This window comes from Zeus faber, assembly GCF_960531495.2.
Source record: "Zeus faber genome assembly, chromosome: 1".
NCBI classification, from domain to species: domain Eukaryota; kingdom Metazoa; phylum Chordata; class Actinopteri; order Zeiformes; family Zeidae; genus Zeus; species Zeus faber.
In genome coordinates, this window is record NC_137193.1 from 64199527 (window position 1) to 64222370 (window position 22844).

General features: G+C 41.9%; 1 protein-coding gene across 1 annotated transcript in view; it reads right to left on the bottom strand.

The window, feature by feature from the left end:
• The window catches only part of pde6d (phosphodiesterase 6D, cGMP-specific, rod, delta), a 40367-nt gene that overhangs the window by 6857 nt on the left and 10666 nt on the right, over positions 1–22844 (bottom strand). The window contains exon 2 of the mRNA XM_080016079.1: positions 10769–10857. Coding sequence (XP_079872205.1) covers positions 10769–10857 — 89 coding nt within the window. The remainder of the gene's footprint in view (positions 1–10768; positions 10858–22844) is intronic.

Consider the following 22844-nt stretch of genomic DNA (forward strand, 5'->3'; position numbering starts at 1 on the left):
AATCAACTTTGACCCAAATCACAGACAATGTAATTCATCGAACGACAAAATACGTACAACAGGGCTGTGGTGTGGAGATGGGATGGTTTGAGCAACCACACCTGACCTGGATCTCGGTGATTTAGTCAGGGTGGCTGCATACCTGTTGCACATTGGTTGGGCAAACGAGCAGCAGGTTAAAACCCCCATCTTCACACTCACTCAGGATAGCAGCCCTGTCATGACATGTTCTATCTACTCCTGGCTAATTCCACCTAGCTTCCTCTCTACAATAAACTGATGTCTACAACCCATCGTCGTCTGTGTCTCTGCGCCGGAGGGCCCTGAAAACGCCACTTGGGTGGCGTAAGGTAGGTAAATACATCATAATTGACGCACACAAGACACAATGTCACCTGCCGTCACTGAGACTGCACATGAATTACACACAAGGTAAGTTATAACAATGACAAGGTTTGGTTTAGAGTAAAATATAAACTGTTGTTTTTAAGAAACTTCAAGTATAAACAGTTTCCCACACCTAAACTTAATGCTAAATTAATGTTAGTTCCATAAATTTTGTCTGCATTACAATATAGACAAGTAATCAATTAAACTGAATTTTCCAATTGTAGATTACTTACCCTTACTTCCGAAAAAATACAATCAAGTACTAAGTAAAAGTAATTAATTTATTATGTTTGTGAAATAACATGTATTTATTATTATTGTTTTGCAAAGTTATTACAAAGTTTGTTTTAATTATTGTTCCAGATGCCAAAAAAATACCTGAAAGTCAAAGACAATAAAGAAGCAATTACCCAAAAATCCATTCCTTGAAGGTCAGTCCATGTCGACTGGTCCAGATGAGAGCACAGATGGGTTAAACTGCAGGGCATTTCTGCATGAAGCACCTCCGACAGTGCCATTGGGTTGGCTGCAAGGTCGTCAGTTGGGGGCCACCCTTCACTGGTGTTTCGCTCCTTTAAACCCAGAACACCTCCAGGTGGTGGAGCAGCGAAAGGGACGTCTCCCTGACACTCCTTGCAGCCAACCCTAAGACCCTTGCTTTCAGCACGCCTTGTCCTTTCTTCGGTGGCGGTGCTGGTGTTGTGGGCCTCATCTTTCCTTTCTTTCTCTGTGGCTTTGGATCACATCTTCAGTGCCGTACCCCATCCAAGGCCAGCCCTCCCCGGCTGCTACACTCCAACAATCTCTCAGTGCTTTAGACGATTGATGGCCTGGTCAACTGATTGGTTGCGCTCCACTTACGACCGGTGCGAACCTGGGCGTTACGGCCGCCAGGATCCGGTGAGTCCCTCAGCTCGAACACGAGCCTCACCTTCTCCAGCTTGTAGCTCAAGCTGATGGATTTCAGTGGAAGCTTCGGCAATGTTTCTCCCAAACAGTGCCGTGATGGTAAAGCAACTGGGGAGGCCCAGCCACTTTCTGATGTAGTTGTTGGCTTTGGCATCCAACTTCAGGGCTGTCGATAGGGTGATGTCACACAGCTTCAGCAGCCACATCAGGCGTTGGTACAAGGTGAACTGGTAACACCCAACCTTGAATTTTCCTGGCAGGAAGCTGTGGTCGATGTCGCTCAGACCCTCCAAGAGCTGGGATGTGACATGTGCAGCCATGTGCCTGTCGGAAAGGTCGGCTGTGTACAGACTTCCGAGGCTTCACACCGGCTGGTCCGCCAAGAGCGGGATCTTCTCACCCCCGACAGAGAAGGAGATGTTGTCACTCCTGACTCCTTTCCTAATTGAGAGACTGCGCGACTTGGCAGGTTTGATCTTCATCTGTGCCCAAGAGAGCAGTTCCTCAAATCTTTTCAGGAGTCTGGAGGTACAGGCTGCAGTCTGGAGAAGTGTGGTGACATCGTCCATGTAGCTCCGTAGGGCCGGGAGTCGATGACCTGATTGGGTCCTGACTCCTCGGACCATCTGTCTTCCTCCAATCAGGACGATCTCAAAGGCTGCTGTGAAGTGGATGGGCGAGATGGAGCAGCCCATTACTATCCCTTGCTCCAGCTGGTGCCATTCAGTTGAGCTCATCTGGGTGGAGTAGCAGATGTGGAAATTGTCAAAGTACTTTTCTCCAAGGCCCTGGATGCATGATGGTATGTGAAAGAAGTCCAGGGCGAAGTTGATGAGCTGGTGAAGAACCGACCCGTAGGCGTTCGCTAGATCCAGCCATTCCAGGTGGAGATCCGATTTGTGGCTCTTGGCTGTTTGGAGAGTGTTCCACACAGCTGGGAAAACCTGGAACGTCTGCCTTTTAGCAAGTGGCGTTAATGTAGTTATTTGCCAGGAAGTAGTAGGTCATCGCTTTGCCATTACCGAGAAGAAGATATTTCCCTCCACATTCAGCAGGGCAATACGATGTCATGGGAATCCTTCTCCTTTGGGATGAAAGTGGTGATTGCTCTGCTCCATGCTGATGGAATGGCTTGGGTTATCCAGGTGACTGTCATCAGCTTCTACAAAAGCTTGAGGAGACCTGGACAGCTCTTGTACACTCTGAAGGGTACGCCATTTGGTCCGGGGGCTGATCCAGCTCTCGCTCACTCTACCACCTGTTTGACTTCAGTCCATTTGGGCAGGCTGGTGTCAAACTGTGACGAAGGCTCTGGTGGGCGGGGTACGTGCACTGCTTCAGTTCTTGCTCGGAAGCTTGCAGAGCCCCCGACTTCTTTTCCTCAAGGAGGCCTTGGCTTTCTTGGTCCTGGAGAAAACTTGCCTTCTCCTGGCGACTTCTGTGTTTCCTGATCCTTTCAGCTTTCCTCAGGTGTGAAAGCCTGGCTCTGATCTGATTCCACAGGTTTTTCAAGCCCTCCTTCTCCTCATCTGTGGCTTTACTCCATGACTTCCGCAGCAGACGTCGTTCCTTTACCAGCTGGAGAACTTCCCTCTCTCGTCTCGCAATCTAGTTAGGAGTAACCCTCCTCCGGTGCATCTCTCCTTGTCATTGGCTTTTGGCCAATTGACTTTATGGGTTGGCTTCTTAGATGTTTCTCTTGTGGGTACTCTTCGATGCTCATGCTGTGGGTTAGGCTGATGTTGCGGCACATCCCCCTGGGGAGACAGGTCTTCCTCTCTCTCCAGATGCAATGGTGGGATTAGTAGCGCTGTGGTGCTCAACCTGGCTATGACTCCTTGTCTCATCTGCTGCTGCGGTGCAAGTTTGCATCGGGGTGTTGCCGTCGCATTTAGTCTTCCCCTGGTGGATTCTGAGGCCCAAGTATGTTGTTACCTTGGACCACCCACAGCTGCATGCTCTCAGGGTCTTTTGATCATTCGTAGTCGTCCTTACCGTGGTATCCGCCCTAGATGGTTCATCTTCCACCCCGCCTCTCGGTGGACCATAGGGTTGTTTCTTTCTTATTCTGCTGGTAGTTGATTGAGGGTGTCCAGGAAACAGCTGCCTTTCGGACGTGTGAGAGCTGGGTAACTAGCCCCTCCACCCCAGTGCAGTTTTTCCTGGCGCCAGCCAGACTTAAGTCCACGGTGTTTGTAACTTTTGTAACTTGTAATGCGTTTCACAGAAACCAAAAAACTAATACATACGTAAAATAAATAAACTGGACCCCGTGTATTGCTGTCTGCAGATATAAATATAATTATTATTATATATTTTTCTCCTGTATTTTGTCCAATAACTCATTCGTATATTGTTAACTTTTTGTCCATTTTGGCATACCTATAGTCGAGGCCATTCATAACCTGGGCACTTACAATGGCACTGATTGGCCCATAGGGGGAACTATAATATGCATTCTAGGTCAAAGCCTCATTGCTGCCATGACGTTTATCTGAAAAAAGTGAAACTTGAAGCACATATGAAGCTGGGCATTCTGAACAATTTTGCAATTGCACCTCTTATTATTTTTCGCCATTTTGAATTTTTTGAAAAACCTTCAAAAATCTTCTCAAGAACTGTCAGTCCGAATGACATGAAATGTGCAGGGAAGGTCCACGGGATACCCATGGACATCTTTTGCTAAGTAACTGGTCAAGAATCAGCAAAATTTATATTAATTATATTTAATATGAATTATCCTTCTCCTTTTTTCAGCTGCTCCCGTTAGGGGACACCACAGTGGATCATCTGCCTCCAATACCTACTGTTTATTATTTAATATTAATTATATATAAAAATATTTCATAAAAATTGGCAAAAACATTCAATTTGCTGTTAATTCATCATCATCAACCAACCACAGGGACACAAAGCATAACACCTCTTTCCCACAGTGGCCACTATAATAAGCACTTTCAGTCTAAGGTTCATTGCGTCTGCTTGCATCGAGGTGGATCTATAGAAGGGCATACTGTGCACAAAGTTGCTCTGTTCTTTCGATCATGTCATTTTGCAGAACCCGGTCCATTGCTGCCTTGCAGCTATATTTATTAGGGGTCCAGCACCCTAATTGACCCCTAAAAAACAATACACAATTGATATTGTTCAGGGTAAAATTCTCAGAATTTTGAAATCTAAAACTATCTGGAACACAAACTCCAGCAGAACCTACGATCATGGTTGACTTATTTTTTGAACCTCTATGTCTCAAACAACTTGTGGGTGAAGTTTCATCCAAATCAATCCACATATAGAGCAGAAATTAGCGAAAACCAAATTTTATCGATATCACAGACACGGTCCAATGCATTTCACGCTGAAATATGTCCAACCCGGCTAAAAGTATCTAGAACACAAACTTCAGCAGAACCTACGAACACGGTTACAGGGTAGTTTAAACCAGTATGTCAAAGGGATCTTCTGGTTTAAATTTCATCCAAATCGATCCACATACAGAGCAGATATTAGTGAGAAACCAAACAACTTTGACCCGAAATATTCAGCTCGCTTAACTGACATGCCACAATTTGTAATCAAAATGAACAAGATAATATCAACAGTAAGACACTTTATGACGTCATCACACTATTAACTATAAATGTACAGGTTACGATTGAGAATGTCCAGTCGGACCATGTCCAGTTTGCGAGTGAGTACTCGGTCAAGCTGTACTTCGAGTGTTCGACGTTACCAACTATCGATTGACCCGTGTATTCATATAGCTTCTTACCTGGTAGATGTCAGTAGAGCTGTTGGATTGATATTTAATCTTCGTAAAAAAAATAATGACAAATAAATGTTAAAGTTCCATAAATCTTGTCTGAATTACAGTATAGACAAGTAATCTATTAAACTGGAATTTCCAATTGTAAATTATTAAAAGAAAAAAAACAATACAGTAGTTATTACAACTCATATGTATTTATATATAACTAAAATGAAATATATTGTTATGAAAATGAATTACAAAAGTTGTTTGTTATTGCTCCAGATGACTTGTCATTTCTTTAATTTCCAAATTACTCTACAACTTACAAACAAAATGAGGACTTTTAGCTCAGCTATTTAGAATTGTTATTTAGAACTGAATTCTCTCACTCTCTTTCATCTAATAGAACACAAATTATGTTACATTAGAACTTAAAATCATTGGTTGATGTTGGTTAAAATGGGAATGCTTCATACATAATGTCATGAAAGTTTGATTTGTGGAATTACATGGACATAACTAGAAGAACAATCTTTAATCGTCACACAGCACACCACACTACAACACATGCACGCACACATGTTTTGGATGGTGGCCGGTGAAATGAGGCCTTTGCATTTAGCCCATCCTGGCTTGTCCTTCCTCAGGGGGCACCGGAGCACGGGGAGAACATGCAAACTCCACCCAGAAAGGCTCCTATTTGGGCGATAACCCGCTGGAGCACGGTGCCAACAGCGCCCCAGGTGGGAATGGAACACAGGACCTTCCTGCTGTGAGGCAGCAGTGCAATGCACTGCGCCACCGTGTAATAAACTGGACCCCTTGAAGAACCCCAGGCAGCTATAATTAATATAGCTGCCTGTAGCTATATTAATTATCATTAATTATTATTATTATTATTATTATTATTAGGAGGGGTCTATCCCTAAAACTATCTGGAAGACCAACTTTGGCATATTACACGGTTAGAACACGGTTGACGTCTTGTTTGAACCGCGCTGTCACAAAGACCTTGTGGTTGAACTTTCATCTAAATCTATCCACATACGGAGCAGATATAAGTGAAAAACTGACCAAAACTTGAGCAATTTAAATACAGACGAGCCAGTACATCTGATGCCTAAATATGTCCAACCCGGCTAAAACTATCTGGAACAAATACTTCGGCATTAGCTACGAACACGATTGAGGTGTCGTTTAAACCGCTGTCACATAGATCTAGTGGTTTGAATTTCTTCCAAATCGATCCACATATGGAGCACATATTAGTGAAAAACCTAACAACTTTGACCTGAAATATTCAGTCAGACTTGGTGAACGTCACACGTCTCGAAAGTCACACGAGATGACATATACAATAAGATGCTTTATGACATCATCATATTATTTACTATTAATGGATTCCAGTTGCGAATGTCCAGTTGGACCGTGTCCAGTGTGAGCCGTGGACTGGATCACTTGATTTACGTGTATATTTATATAGCTTCTTACCTGGTAGATATCAGTAGATTTGTTCGATTGATATTTAAAATCTGTGGTCCATATTACTTTGCCGGATTTATGAAAAAAATTATCAAAAATAATCCTTAAAATGTCTCTGTGATGCGTTCAAGATCCAGACAGGCGTCAGCAAAATAGAGGCCCTGCAATGGTAATTATCCACAGAAACATCACAACATTTTCGTATTTCATGGAAACAGAACTTACTGAAAATGTAATCCAAGTAAAAAACTAAAATTAAATTTACAAAAAATAAAAGTAAATTAAACTGCTATTGTAAAACAACCTAAATATGTCATAATTGACGTATACGAGACAACATCTACCATCACAGAGACTCCGGATGTACTTCAATGCAACAAGTTATAACAATGACATGACAGTTTAAAATAGAAAATAAAATATTTTTTGTAATAAACATTTTTCTATAACCAAACTTAACAAATTTTAATGAAAAGGCAGAAAGTGTTCGTATTCTTGACAAATTATTCCATAATAATTTGAATTGCAAATTTATGTATATGTTACATAAATGTTTTCTTAATTACGATATAGACACGTAATCTATTAAACAGAATTTTACAATTGTACATAGAACGCATAAGCTGGACCCCGTGAACTGCTGCTTTTTAATTATAAAACGCCAATAATAATAATTACTATTATTATTATTATTATTATGTTTATTATACTAGTAAAAGTAAATTGTTATTTGGACATAACTTATAATACTACATTGGATTAAAAATCTGGACAACATTTTACACATGGATATTCAAAATATCATTTTAATATCTACTTCACTTCACTATACAGGGCTCTAGACAACCTTTTTCCACTAGTAGCACAGAATTTAGGAGTACCACTGAATGTAACGCAACAAATTCATGTTTTTTCCATCTGTATTTTCCATCTGTATTACTGATAAATGTTTTGGTAATAAATATACCATTTACAGAAATAACAATCTGCATTTTATTATAAATAGAAAAAGTCACAGTTTTGAAGTAGGGCTTTAACAGAAAAAAAATTATTACATTAAATTATGCTTTTTTTTTTTTCTCCTAAACAGACACCAAATAATAAATTAACCAAACATAAGGTATGTGGTCAGCACATTACTGTAATTAACAACAATGGTGAGAGCCTCAGCTCTCCATCACACACACACACACACACACACACACACACACACACACACACACACACACACACACACACACACACACACACACACACACACACACACACACACACACACACACACACACACACACACACACACACACACACAATATTTGAATGCTATTGAATTTTAAAATACAAATGATGTTCCAATCTGAAAATTAACATATGAAAAAAAAAAAGCAGTATGTGTTTCAGCAGAAAAGCATTATTTTTTATAAAAATATAATGCACATATGTCAACATACATCCTCTTTGTGCCCGCAAGTAATTGAGCTTTTTCCGTGCATCAATTTTTTTTATCCGCCAGCCGAGCGGGTGCAGGTTGGGCCAGCTCTTCCTATAGGTGAGATAAGCGGTCGCCTAAGAGTGGCGTGGAGCGGGAGCGATCGGGGCGTAATTTACCCACCTGTCTCCCTCTCGATCAGTGATGGGGTGACAACGATTGCCGCACCACAACAGTGTGTTTGTATTTTAGATGTAGTTTATTTTTCGCTCCTTACGGAACAAAACCAGCACCAGCGTAATGAGGTCCCTTTCTCTGTGACTCATATTGATATAGGATGACGATTTAAAAAAAAAAATTTTAAAGTAAAAAATGTAAAAATGGTCATGAAATGTGACGAAATGGTGGCAGTCTGGAGCCCTGCTATACACTTACTATACTTCTATAATTGTTGCTACTGCTGTTATCTCTGTAACACTACCTTCTCATTGAAAATGATCACTACTACAGTACTGCTAGAAATGACCTGTACTTACTTAGTTTACATTAGTAACTGGCAGCTGCCCACATTGGACTCACAAGTTCACATAGTGGTACTGGTAATAGTGTGTAGACACACTACATGGCCAGAGACAGGGCTCGACAGTAACTGTTACCCTCGGCAATCAAACTGAGTCAACCATTTCCTGGCCTCTGGTTGCCCCCTTTGGCAACAACTTCTTCTATAAAACATTGGGAGAGCAAACTGCAAAATGTGCACCCCAAAATAAATACATTTTAGTGATATTTAAATATTGCTGTTAGTAAGAACCAGAACGTTGCATGTGAGTAGACCCACGTGCACACCGTTACACACGGGATACTAACAATTACATTTGTTGTTTTTTTCTGATTAGGGTAACTTGTGTGAGCCGGCACGGAGGTGCAGTGCATTGCACTGCTGCGTGTGTGTGCATGTGTTGTAGTGTGGTGTGGTGTGTGACAATTAAAGATTCTTCTTCTCTAGAACGATGTCATCCGCTAACGATTAACTACTGGACTCATTCTCTGTTCAGCTAAAAGTACATTTCAGACCTTTTTTCCCTCCATACACGTGTTTACATCGCTGTACAGTTAACTAAAACTAAATTTAAAACTAAAACAAGGTTTGAAAAAACATTTTTGTTAAAGCCAGACATAAAAAAATTAAAACAAATTTAAACTATATTATTTACTTACAAGAATAACTAAAATAAAGTAAAAAATATACAGGAAATGTCTTTAGTTTTAGTGTTTTTTCTAGTAAATTTGTCAATATAAAGCCGTTAAAATTCAATAATCAGTTCTTATCTTTGTAGACGGACTGCATTAATAATAAGCATGGCTCAGACCTCCTCTGGTGGAGAGCTACTTTTAAATATAAAGATGCAAATTACACTTTAACACTGTTAACAATGTCTGTCTGTGTGGTGAGCATATACATGTGGGTGTGAGACAGAGACAGGCTAATTGTGATCAGGCCAAGTGTGAACAGAGGAGATAGATAGTGTTAGCACAGCTTTTGTTTGTCTTGACTTGTGTTTCATCCCCTCTGAAGACTAAAATTCTGTAAACTATCGGATAAAACACGAACTAGAGTTAACAAATAATTATGTTTAGTCACAGCAATGAAGCTTTTAAACATTCTTTTATGTCACATTTTCATTACTAAGCCAGACCTGCCAACCTTGGGAAAATATTTTCAGTACCACAATAGTGTGAAAGGGAGTCTCCATGGCGTTTGAGTTTATTGACACCCAAAACACCCATATGTGCTTTATGAACATTCAATTTCAAAAGCACAGGCATTCATATGGAGAGTAGAAATGCATTGGATGTATTATGGCAATTTTAAAAAGTAGTTTTGCATGAAATGTGATATTACTTATATATTAAAAAAAAATACGGTAAGATATGTGACTAAAATGTGAGTTTCCTGTTTTTGAAAAGCAAATTGAACCTGTTTTTTTTTTTTTGTTGTTTTTCATCATTAGACTGAATTTAAGCACAGTGAGAAGCTGCAGCAGATCATTATGTCTCTTCACAGTAAACTGTTTATAGCACGACCTCAAGTGTGAGGTCGTGCTATGAACAGTTGAACCAACATGTTTATAAGGCTTGGGTTGAAAAATAGCAAACCTTTCCTTAAACCCTACATTCACACATGCGTTGATAAAAGCGCTTACAGTCGCTGACGCTATACTGTAACTGTCTCTTGTCTCCCACAACCTGCTGCTTGTGGGCATACCTACTGATTTGCATATCCACCCTGATTGGGCAGTTTCTCGCGGGACAACACGTAGCAATAGCGGATTGTTTGAATATATGTTCTCTTACTTGTCCTGAACAATCCAACAAAATCGAACAACATTCGCCTGTGGTGTGCACAGGCTATTTTAGCCAAAGGAATAAAACCCCGAATATTGTGAACCAACTTCTACATTAGCTGATACAGGTGAGAAATAAATCGATATTCGGCTACTGCATGGCATATTTTTTGCCATTTTTTTTAACAAACATGTTTTGTCTGACTGTTTAGGAGAAATAAGATATTGTAGAGTCAAACTGATTGTCAGTCTGATTGGTTCATTCGGGTTGTCGCCTCAGCGTGTCATGTCTCATTTGCATAGAGCGGAACCGAGCTCAACTTTTGTCGTTGCGCACTGCTATCGCTTGATGTTGCTGACGCCTGTGTCGCTTGATGTCGCTGGCTGCCAGGGAAAATGTACGTGATCCTGGCCCTTTTGACGCCCCATGTGTGAAAATAGGTTAAGTATAGGGAAATCTACCTTCGTGTTCCACTCCTGGTAGAGACAGATCGTCGGTTCCCTGCCAAAGCACTTTGCCCGTCTCTGCATCCCGAAGGTTCATCCAGTTACTAAGAGAGTGAGTTAAGAATAAAAGAGCAAAAGGACTAGACAGTTTTTTTCTGGTGCAAAAATAGCTTTGTTCGTGCCCATGTGTGTTTTTGCACTCACAGAAGTGAACAAGCCCCCTCCCCGGTTTTGCTCCAAAACTCTTAATACAGGGGGTTCCCATCATTTTTTGGCTCTGGACCCGAATTTAAGGTCCGGAAATTTTCCGAACCCTAGCTCTTTAAAATATTGATATTTCTTTGCTATTGGACTTTAATGACATAAAACTTTAGGCTACAATCACCACAATCACAGAGTACACTGTAGGGCTGTAGGGCTGAAGGATTTGGTAATAATAGAATTGCGATTTTTTTTTTTTTACCAATATTACCATTGAGTATGCAATTTTTTTAAGTTCCACATCTTCTGTATAATTATTCACTTAACACAAGCAATAAATCCCTCTATAGTATAACCAACACAACATTGGCTCTTTGTTGTAGGCCAGGACTACGTGTTATGATGAAATGTGAATAACTGATGGATGAATTTATATGAATAACATAGCTTTATTCAACTACTGAATTGTAAAAAGAAAAATCTTCAATGACATTAGAATGTTGACTGATTCATCTTCAAGCCTTGTAAATTGTTAGTCCGAAAATTCACATTCGAAAAATATGCAGTTTCAGCAGAATTGTTTTATTTTTTATAAAAATGTTGCGCACATACGTCCCCATATACGAAGGGTCGCTTCCTGTGCTCAGGGACAGCTTGCCAATACGAAGGTAGCCCTAGACAACCCTATTGGTTAGATTGTGTAACATAAAAAAACAAAACTTATTTAATTTTTTTTATTCGAACTATTTGAAAATTCTGTTCTATTACATTGCGATATCAGTTTGAATTTGATTAATTGTTCAGCCCTACATCAAAGCACAATATGTTGGCACTCATTTGAACTCACCATGTCTTATGAAACGGTTGTGCAGCAGTGCAACTGTCACATCTAAGCCTGGACCGGGCTTCATGCAAAAAAAAAAAAAAAAAAAAAGAGCACTAAATCCGGCTTTGCACAAATAAGTGCTTGCGAAGGGAACGGCAAGTTTTAAACTGCACCACAGTGTCGCCTCTGGGTTATCCACTCTTGCTGCAAACCAAATCTCCTCCACCGAATCTCCAGAATGCAGTCCTTGCAGCGAAGATTTAACGCTATTAAGCATCTATTACAGTATACAGATTGCGCTTTCTCATTCAATAATAACAAAAATAGATTTAATGACATAATTATCTAGATAATGCAATGGCTATAAGTTATCCAAGTTACTGTGTCACTCACTGAGGTATAATAGTCCTTGGTAAGTGGACAAATTTGTGTAGAAAATGTATATAAACTTTATTAATCCCAGACGGAGTTGCAGAACTACTGTACGCAGTATCTCAATACTACTCTATTTGAAAACCTATATATTATTATATAACCTAATACAGGTACTCCTCACTTGACAACCGAGTTCCGTTCTTACTACCAGGTCGTTGAGCGAATTGGTCGATAAGCGAGGACCTGCCCCGTTACCGTTATTTCACGGTAAGGCCGGGTGATTGGAATGCTCGTGAGGTGAATAGTGATACACGCGCACACAGTATATAGACTGTGTATACACACACACACACACACACACACACACACAGTATATATATATATATATATATATATATATATATATATATATATATATATATATATATATATATATATATATATATATATACACACACACACACACACACACACACACACACACACACACACACACACACACACACACACACACACACACACACACACACACACACACACACACACACACACACACACACACACCGGCCACTTTATTAGGTACACCTGTTCAATTGCTTGTTAACACATAGCTAATCAGCCAATCACATGCCAGCAAGGCATTGCATTTAGGCATGTAGACATGGTGTGGATGACTTTCTGAAGTTCAAACCAAGCATCAGAATGGGGAAGAGAGGGGATTTAATTGACTTTGAACGTGGCATGGTTGTTGGTGCCAGACGGGCTGGTCTGAGTATTTCAGAAACTGCTGACCTACTGAGATTTTCACGCACAACCATCTCTAGGGTTTACAGAAAATGGTCCGAAAAAGAGAAAATATCCAGTGAGCGGCAGTTGTGTGGACGAAAATGCCTTGTTGATGTCAGAGGTCAGAGGAGAATGGGCAGACTGGTTCGAGATGATAGAAAGGGAACAGTAACTCAAATAACCACTCGTTACAACCAAGGTATGCAGAACACCATCTCTGAATGCACAAAACGTTGAACCTTGAAGCAGATGGGCTACAGCAGCAGAAGATCACACTGGGTGCCACTCCTGTCAACTGAGAACAGGAAACTGAGGCTACAATTAGCACAGGCTCCCCAAAAATGGACAATAGAAGATTGGAAAAACGTTGCCTGGTCTGATGAGGCCCGATTTCAGCTGCGACATTCAGAAGGTAGGGTCAGAATTTGGCGTAAACAGCATGAAAGCATGGATCAATCCTGCCTTGTATCAACGGTTCAGGCTGGTGGTGGTGGTGTAATGGTGTGGGGGATATTTTCTTGGCACACTTTGGGCCCCTTAGTACCAATTGAGCATTGTTTAAACGCCATAGCATACCTGAGTATTGTTGCTGACCATGTTCATTCCTTTATGACCACAGTGTACCCATCTTCTGATGGCTACTTCCAGCAGGATAATGTACCATGTCACAAAGCTCAAATCATCTCAAACTGGTTTCTTGAACATGACAATGAGTTCACTGTACTCCAATGGCCTCCACAGTCACCAGATCTTCATCCAATAGAGCACCTTTGGGATGTGGTGGAACGGGAGATTCGCATCATGGATGTGCAGCCGACAAATCTGCAGCAACTGCGTGATGCGGTCATGTCAATATGGACCAAAATCTCTGAGTAATGTTTCCAACACCTTGTTGAATCTATGCCACCAATAATTAAGGCAGTTCTGATGGCAAAAGTGGGTCCAACCCGGTACTAGCAAGGTGTACCTAATAAAGTGGCCAGTGAGTGTATATATACATCAGACATGCTAACTGTTGAGGGGTGAAAAAGGTGAGAAGGATGCATGAGTGGAGAAAAACACAGACCCACTAGGGGGTTCCGAGGTGTCCGAGGTCTGGCGGCGTTTCCTTTTTGAAAAGTAAGTTACTAAATGCTCATTTGTGACTACTTTTAGGATTACTTTCGGGTTGACTTGATCACAAGTTATAATAATTACAACACTGCGCAAAATTAAGTACAAATTATGAATTTATTAAGTGCAAAAGGCAGCCCCACTAGGTGCATAACTAATTAAAAACTTGATACTCTCCAGGAACAATATTGCTAAACTAGACAATTCTGGGAAAGTGTTTGGTGCTTGCCGGCACAAACCGCCAACTCAGTGCATGTCGTTGAGTTGCGTGGCGTGAATTAAGTGTGCAGTGGACGTAGTGGTCAGTTGCCAACTGACCTCCATGGCGCCCTGCCCAAAATTCTATGTGCTTAATTCACCCTGAGGGTCCGTGTAAACAGAGAGGCTCCCTCTTACCAAGTTGATGTCACTTTACTGAACACAATGAAATTATACTTATCAAAAAAACCTTTACTTACATTGTCATCATCACTTTCCAAATTACATGGATTGGGGCGCTTGAGACTTAACTTGCGTTATCTCCAATAGTTCACAACATAATAATAAAAATAATAATAATAATAATAACTGGGATTTATATAGCACCTTGAACAAAACCAAGGACACTTTACAATGGAAAACCAAAAAAAAAAAAAAAACAAGTCGAGGTAGATAAATTTAAATAAATAAAGAACAGGAAAAAAAAAAGGAAACCAAAAAGGGTCAGGGGCAGTAGGCCTCGTTGAACATGTAGGTTTTGAGGAGGACTTTGAAGGTGGCCAGGGATGGAGCATTTCGAATGAGACTGAGGGGGAGCTGGGTGGATGGTTTTGTGCTAGGTATAACTGGGTGTCATCGCCGTAGGTGGGGAAGCATAGACCGTGGTGGCATATGAGCTGACCAAGGGGGAACATGTAGATGGTGAAGAGGGAGGGGCCCAAGCAAGGAGCCTTGATGCCTTGCCTTGGTCAACTGGGCCAGGGAAGGATCAGGAGTTGAAGGTGTTTGTGAAGCTCATGGTTGTAAATCTGCTGTTGGATTTGGGCGTCAACTGCTCGTTCCAGGATTTTGCTCAGGAACGGAAGGTTGGAGATCGGGCGGTAGTGGTTGGGGTCACATTGGGGTCAGATGTCACATGCTGTTTGAAGGCCTCAAGGTGGACAGTGAGGGAATATCTTCTGTAGAGCCTCTCCAGCTGATTGTCGCTGGCCTTCATGGTGCGGAGTTCAGAGCTGTACCAGGGGGCAGGGAGAGTGAAGGAGTCAGTCAGGGTTTTGAGGGGGGCAAGAGAACTGAGGCTGAGGGAGAGGGCAGAGTTGTAATGGGCAACCAGGCCATCCACCGTGGAGTCAGGGGGATTTAGGGCCAGGTGGGTAGTGAGGGTGTTGATCAGGGCTGGTGTACTCACTGGTGTAACTTCCTGAACGGGATGGTACGTTTAAGGCATTGCCTGGGGGGGGGGGGGGACAGTAACAGTGAACAGGACAGCATGGTGGTCAGAAACAGCTAGGTCCAGGCACTGAAGATGGGAGGGAGAGGTGCCAGTGGTGCACACCAGATCGAGCGTGTGGCCTTCGGCGTGGGTGGGACCTTGAACGTGCTGTGTAATGTTAAAACAGTCCAACAGTGACAGGAAACCTGTGGCAAATGTAGAGCTGGTGGAGTCCACATGGATGTTGAAGTCACTGAGCAGAAGGGTAGATTGGGACATGGAACAGACAGAGGTAAGCTGTTCAGACATGAAGGTGGAGGCTTTAGGGGGGCGAGTGATGAGGACAACCTGGAGGTGTGCAGTCAGAGAGAATGCAACACATTCAAAGAGGTGGTGTTTGGCACAGAGAGTTCTGACCAGGATGTCTGCTCAGTGTATTACAGCCAGCCCACCACCACAAACTATGGAGCGGTGCTTCTGTATGTACACATATGCGGGGGGGTGGCTTGGTTGAGTGTAAGAAAGTCCTGTTGAACTTGCCATGCTTCTGTTAAACAGAGGAAGTCAATTTTCCATTCCATGATAATGCAAGTGAGTAAATGAGTAGTGATTTATTGCTGGGAGATTGTGCATTTTGTAGCATAAATGTTGCAGTTTTAACTATGAAAGGTGAGGCAGGTGAGTTGGAAGGAACGAGCCTGTCAACACAGACCAGCGGCTGCAGAACAGAGTGCACATGGGATTTGTGATGGTGACGCTGCCTCCGCCGATTCGACATAATGGATGGAATAGTGCGATCCGGGTAAACAGACTTACAGCGAGCAGCCCTGTGGATATAGCAAGGGCAGCGCAGGAGTCCGATGGATTTAATGTCGGCGAGGCAGTTTGGAGTGGAGTGACATGTGTGGCACGGTGGCGCAGTGCATTGCACTGCTGCCTCACAGCAAGAAGGTCCTGGGTTCGATTCCCGCCTGGGGCGCTGTTGGCACCGTGCTCCGGCGGGTTATCTCCCAAACAGGAGCCTTTCTGTGTGGAGTTTGCATGTTCTCCCCGTGTTCACATGGGGTTTCCTCCACCTCACGTCAGTAAGGACCCCCACCAAAAACATGCACCCATCATCGTCTGACCAGCAATGGACACTTATCACCTGGTCCCCGGGCACGTCCACGTATGCTGCCCACTGCTCCTGGCTGTGCCCCCGGAGGAAGGACAAGCCAGGATGGGTCAAAAGCAGAGGATCCATTTCACCGGCCACCATCAAGCATGTGTGTGTGTGCAAGCATGTGTTGTGGAGTGTCGTGTGACGATTAAAGACTGTTTCTTCTTCTTCAGAAGAGATTCTTGAGTTCCAATGTGGAGTATTTTACGAGCACCATCTCAGCAACAGGTGAGCACCATCTCAGCAACAGGTGAGGGCCCATCTTGGCAAGCTGTGCTAGCAGTGGTAGTGGCGCTAGCTAGCAGGGATAGTTTCAGCAGAAAGAGAAAATAAATAGCCTCAGGTAGTTGCAGCAGTTGGCCAAAACTGAAGTAGCAATAGCCAAAAGTTCGGGTAGACGAGAAACAAACAAAAACAGACACGCAAACACGCAGGTGAGAAGCGACAACAAAACATGCCAGCGTCCTGTCAACGCAATGCGACGGTCACTAATCTGACTTTTTCAGGGCTACGAAACGTATATTACCTTCAAACGTTGAAACCTTAAAATCGGGGAAAACAAGGCTGCATTTCTAGACCGCATTTGAAGACACCTCCAGAATGGGACAGCACTTTGTCGCGCCAGTGTAACGCATTCGGTCTTAAAATGCAGCCAACAAGGCTGCAGCCCCTGATATGGGACACAGCTTGTACGTCCATGTCCGTGCCCTCGTTACTTTTCTTGAAGCCAGGTGACAGCAGGGCGGTCATACATACAACATATGTATATGTATGTCACAAATAATCTCTTGAATTTGAAATACATATACACACACACACACTATATTGTATGTGTGTGTGTGTGTATATATATATATACACACACACACATATACACATGTATATATATGTACACACACACGTGTATATATATATATATATATATATATACACACACACATATATATATATATATATATATACACACATATATATATACACACACACACGTGTATACATATATATATATATATGTGTGTGTATATATATACATATATGTGTGTATACACACACACACACACACACACACACACACACACACACACATACATATATATATATATATATATACACACACACACATTTACAAGTACATATATACACACACATATAGTGGGGCAAAAAATTATTTAGTCAGACACCAATTGTGCAAGTTCTCCCACTTAAAAAGATGAGAGAGGCCTGTTATTTTCATCATAGGTACACTTCGACTATGAGAGACAAAATGAGAAAAGAAATCCAGAAAATCACATTGTCTGATTTTTAAAGAATTTATTTGCAAATTATGGTGGAAAATAAGTATTTGGTCAGTAACAAAAGTTCCTCTCAATACTTTGTTATATACCCTTTGTTTGCAATGACGGAGGTCAAACGTTTTCTGTAAGTCTTCACAAGGTTTTCACACACTGTTGCTGGTATTTTGGCCCATTCCTCCATGCAGATCTCCTCTAGAGCAGTGATGTTTTGGGGCTGTCACTGGGAAACACGGACTTTCAACTCCCTCCAAAGATTTTCTATGGGGTTGAGATCTGGAATCTGGCTAGGCCACTCCAGGACCTTGAAATGCTTCTTACGAACCACTCCTTCGTTGCCCGGGCGGTGTGTTTGAGATCATTGTCATGTTGAAAGACCCAGCCATGTTTCATCTTTAATGCCCTTGCTGATGGAAGGAGGTTTTCACTCAAAATCTCACAATACATGGCCCCATTCATTCTTTCCTTTACACGGATCAGTCGTCCTGGTCCCTTTGCAAAAAAACAGCCCCAAAGCATGATGTTTCCACCCCCATGCTTCACAGTAGGTATGGTGTTATTTGGATGCAACTCAGCTTTCTTTCTCCTCCAAACACGACAAGTTGAGTTCTTACCAAAAAGTTCTATTTTGGTTTCATCTGACCATATGACATTCTCCCAATCCTCTTCTGGATCATCCAAATGCTCTCTAGAAAACTTCAGACGGGCCTGGACATGTACTGGCTTAAGCAGGGGGACACGTCTGGCACTGCAGGATTTGAGTCCCTGGTGGCGTAGTGTGTTACTGATGGTAGCCTTTGTTACTTTGGTCCCAGCTCTCTGCAGGTCATTCACTAGGTCCCCCCGTGTGGTTCTGGGATGTTTGCTCACCGTTCTTGTGATCATTTTGACCCCACGGGTGAGATCTTGTGTGGAGCCCCAGATCGAGGGAGATTATCAGTGGTCTTGTATGTCTTCCATTTTCTAATATTGGCTCCCACAGTTTATTTCTTCACAACAAGCTGCTTACCTGTTGCAGATTCAGTCTTCCCAGCCTGGTGCAGGTCTACAATTTTGTTTCTGGTGTCCTTTGACAGCTCTTTGGTCTTGGCCATAGTGGAGTTATGAGTGTGACTGTTTGAGGTTGTGGACAGGTGTCTTTTATACAGGTAACGAGTGGAGGACAGAGGAGCCTCTTAAAGAAGAAGTTACAGGTCTGTGAAAGCCAGAAATCTTGCTTGTTTGTAGGTGACCAAATACTTATTTTACCGAGGAATTTACCAATTAATTCATTAAAAATCCTACAATGTGATTTCCTGGATTCTTTTCCCCCATTCTGTCTCTCATAGTCGAAGTGTACCTATGATGAAAATTACAGGCCTCTCTCATCTTTTTAAGTGGGAGAACTTGCACAATTGGTGGCTGACAAAATACTTTTTTGCCCCACTGTACGTGTATATACGCACGTACGCGAATGCACGCACACGCACACACGCACACACACACACACACACACACACACACAGTACAACTTTATTTAAAAAACAAAAACTGCCTTATTTTACATATTCTTATACATTTTACTTATCGTTTTCCTGTTGCTTTGCTTTACTTTACATTTATGTTCCATGTATGAACCGAACACCAAGACAAGTTCCTTGTACAATGACAGCATTAAACAGATAGAATCTTACAAAATGCACAGGCACTACATTTCCATGAGGAATAATAAGTAAGGGGAATACTGTATATTCTTAAATGTGTGAATCATCCAGGTCCGGACACAGACACACACATGGCCCTCTGTGTGCCCCAATCGCTGTGTCACGTTCCTCCAAATAAAACAACTAAAAACTGTGTGGGATTATTTTCTGCGCATTCTGCATGGAGAGGGGGTGATCGGGATAAAGTGTCCCCATTGCGCATGGTTTCGTTACAGACGTAAGCAGACGTAAAATAAAATAACCTACATCTAAAATAAAACACACTGTTTTGGCGTGCCGATCATGGCCACTCTATCACTGTTGCGCGCATCACTGGCGCGCATCGTCAGAGAGGCAGGTGCGCATAATGCTCCCCGATTGCCCTCTCTCCACGCTCTCCGCTTTGGATGGCATCCTAGGCCGACGACTCTCTCGTCTAAATAAAGAGCCGAGCCAAGCCCCACCGAACAGTCGAATATTCACATTGAATCTGATTAGACTGACAAAATTCTGAGTCAGGTGCAGACCTAGCAGTCACCACTGCAAAGGGTTGCACAACTAAGTATTACAAAAGGGTGCCATTCACACTGCCGAGGCCATATTTTCCATTTTCTTCAGTAAAAAAAATTAAGAATAAAAATCAAGTTAAGACTGATATTTTGTTAGGTCTATAACTTCAAATCCAATAAAAATGTCCTGATGACCAAAACCTAAATTTCCAATTATTTCTGAATATATTACATACATTACATCGTATGTAAGGGTGCGGATACCATTGGCCAGAACTGTAGGGGAGTCAGACCCCCACTACCATTCCACCGGCTGTAAATATTGCATTCAAAATGTCAAAACAGAAATACAAGGATGGATACATCTCATACGACTTTGACAGCAATTCAAAAGATTGGATGGAGAAGTGTGGAGTTTTAAAATGAACAAAGTGCACCTGCACATGAAACACCCACAGCATGAGGGAAAGACAAGGGAGTTTTTTAAGAGACAGTGTTTGATGGTGGAAGAGTGAATTATTATACAGTAATACCCAGAGAAATTGTAATGTACATAAGTATGGTTCTCTCGTAGTTTGTCTGAGTGTGCATATATATATATATATATATATATATATATATATATATATATATATATATATATATATATATATATATATATATTTGTATTTGGCTTTCGGGTGAGATTTATGGAAAATGTAAAAAGTTCACGCTACAGTGATATTATATCATGAAAGTAGGGCATTTAAGTAGAAGCATGCAATGGTGATTTCCTCATCTCAAACAATTTATTGAAACAAAAGCCAACAACAGTGGGGGGTATACCACAACAAAAAATGTCAATGTCTCAATAACTTCTCGGTGCCCTTGAGCATCAATTACAGCTTGACAACGACGTCTCATGCTGTTCACAAGTCGACTTATTGTCTGCTGAGGCCTGGCACCTCACTCTTCTTGAAGGGCGTCCCTCAGGTCATTGAGGTTCTGGGGTACAGAGTTACGAGCCAGCTGATCCCATAGGCTTTCTATGGGATTCAGGTCTAGAGAAAGAGCAGGCCACTCCATTTGAGGTACCCCAGTCTCCAGCAGCGGTTCCCTAATGTTATATTACATTACATTGCATTTAGCAGACGCTTTTATCCAAAGCGACTTACAATTATTCAAACATCGACGGACGCAGCCATCAGGAGCAATTAGGGGTTAAGTGTCTTGCTCAAGGACACTACAGCATGCTAGCAGGAGGAGCCTGGGATCGATGAGCTGGAGCATTGTTATTCATGAAGATGAAGTTAGGCCTGTGTTGATCAAGCAGCGGCACAATGACTGGACTAATGATGTTATTCAGGTAGTATGGGCTTGTCACTGTACCATTCACAAAGTGTATGGCAGTTCTGTATTGACTCGACACACTTGCCCACACTGTAACACCACCGCCACCAAAGGCTTGTCTGGTGACAAGAGCGGCTGATGCATTGCGCTCTCCTTGACGTCTCCAACATCGTTGGCGGCCATCATTTCTACTCAACGTGAATCGACTTTCATCAGAGAACAGCACTGAGGCCCACTGGTGCCTCGTCCAGCGTAAATGCTCCCTGGCCCATGCAAGACGATGATGCCTGTGCCTGGTGGTGTGGTCAGGTACACTTGCAGGTCGTCTAGCACGCAGACCAGGCTGATGTAAACGGTTTTGAATGGTCTGACGTGACACTTGGGTGCCTCTCACCTCCCTTCAATGTGGCTGGAGTTGAGTGGCATTCATCATCCGGTTCCGCAGGGCACTGTTCACAATGAAGCGCTCATCAGTGTGGGATGTGGCCAAAGGACGTTCACTTCTATGCCTTTCTGTGACTCTTCCAGTCTCTCTGTATCTCTGTTGCAACCTGCTGATGACACTCTGTGACGCTCTAAAGCTCAGTGGCCACTTCCCTCTGAGAACATCCTGTTTGAAGCCTCGCAATGACGAGGTACTGTTCATCAATTGTTAGGTGTCGTCTTGGTCCCATGATGTCAACATGTGAACAGCATTATGAAGAGAACTGTTTAAATATCAATTCTAATTGAACCAGGAAATCTATTGGTCGATTCATGGATCAAACACCTGTTGTGAATTTTGCTGTTCAGCTCCTTGTTAGAGAACAGCAAGTTGTGCAAAAAGTACTGAAACATTGAACAGTTGGACAAGTGCATTCAAAAGTTTAGAGAAGGTCAGATTAAGTTAAGCGGAATATCCCTAACTTTTTGGGAGTAGTGTGTGTGTGTGTGTGTGTGTGTATATATATATATTTATATATATATATATATATATATATATATATATATATATATATATATATATATATATATATATGCACACTCAACACTCAGACAAACTACGAGAGTTCACTATGTGAACGCTTGGAGCGTTCACACTACACAATCCTTTTTCTTAAATTTTTGTTTTTGTTGTAGCAGTGTTCAAACTACATGATGTGTCACAGACAGGGGTGTTCCAACTATATGATCCTACACTCGGCGAGGGGTGAGAGTTACGTGAGACAGCCGCTGTCCCCTACAAAAACAGCTGCAGGACTTGGGTATTTTTCCATGTGACTTTGCCAAAATAAAAATAAAAATACGAAAAAAAAACAACAACTAATGGAGCTTTATAAAGAAGAAAGGCTTGCTGTTGTAGTCGCTTGTGCACTAATTTCTATTGTACTGACAAAAGAAAAAAACAACATAATGTAAATTTGCAGGA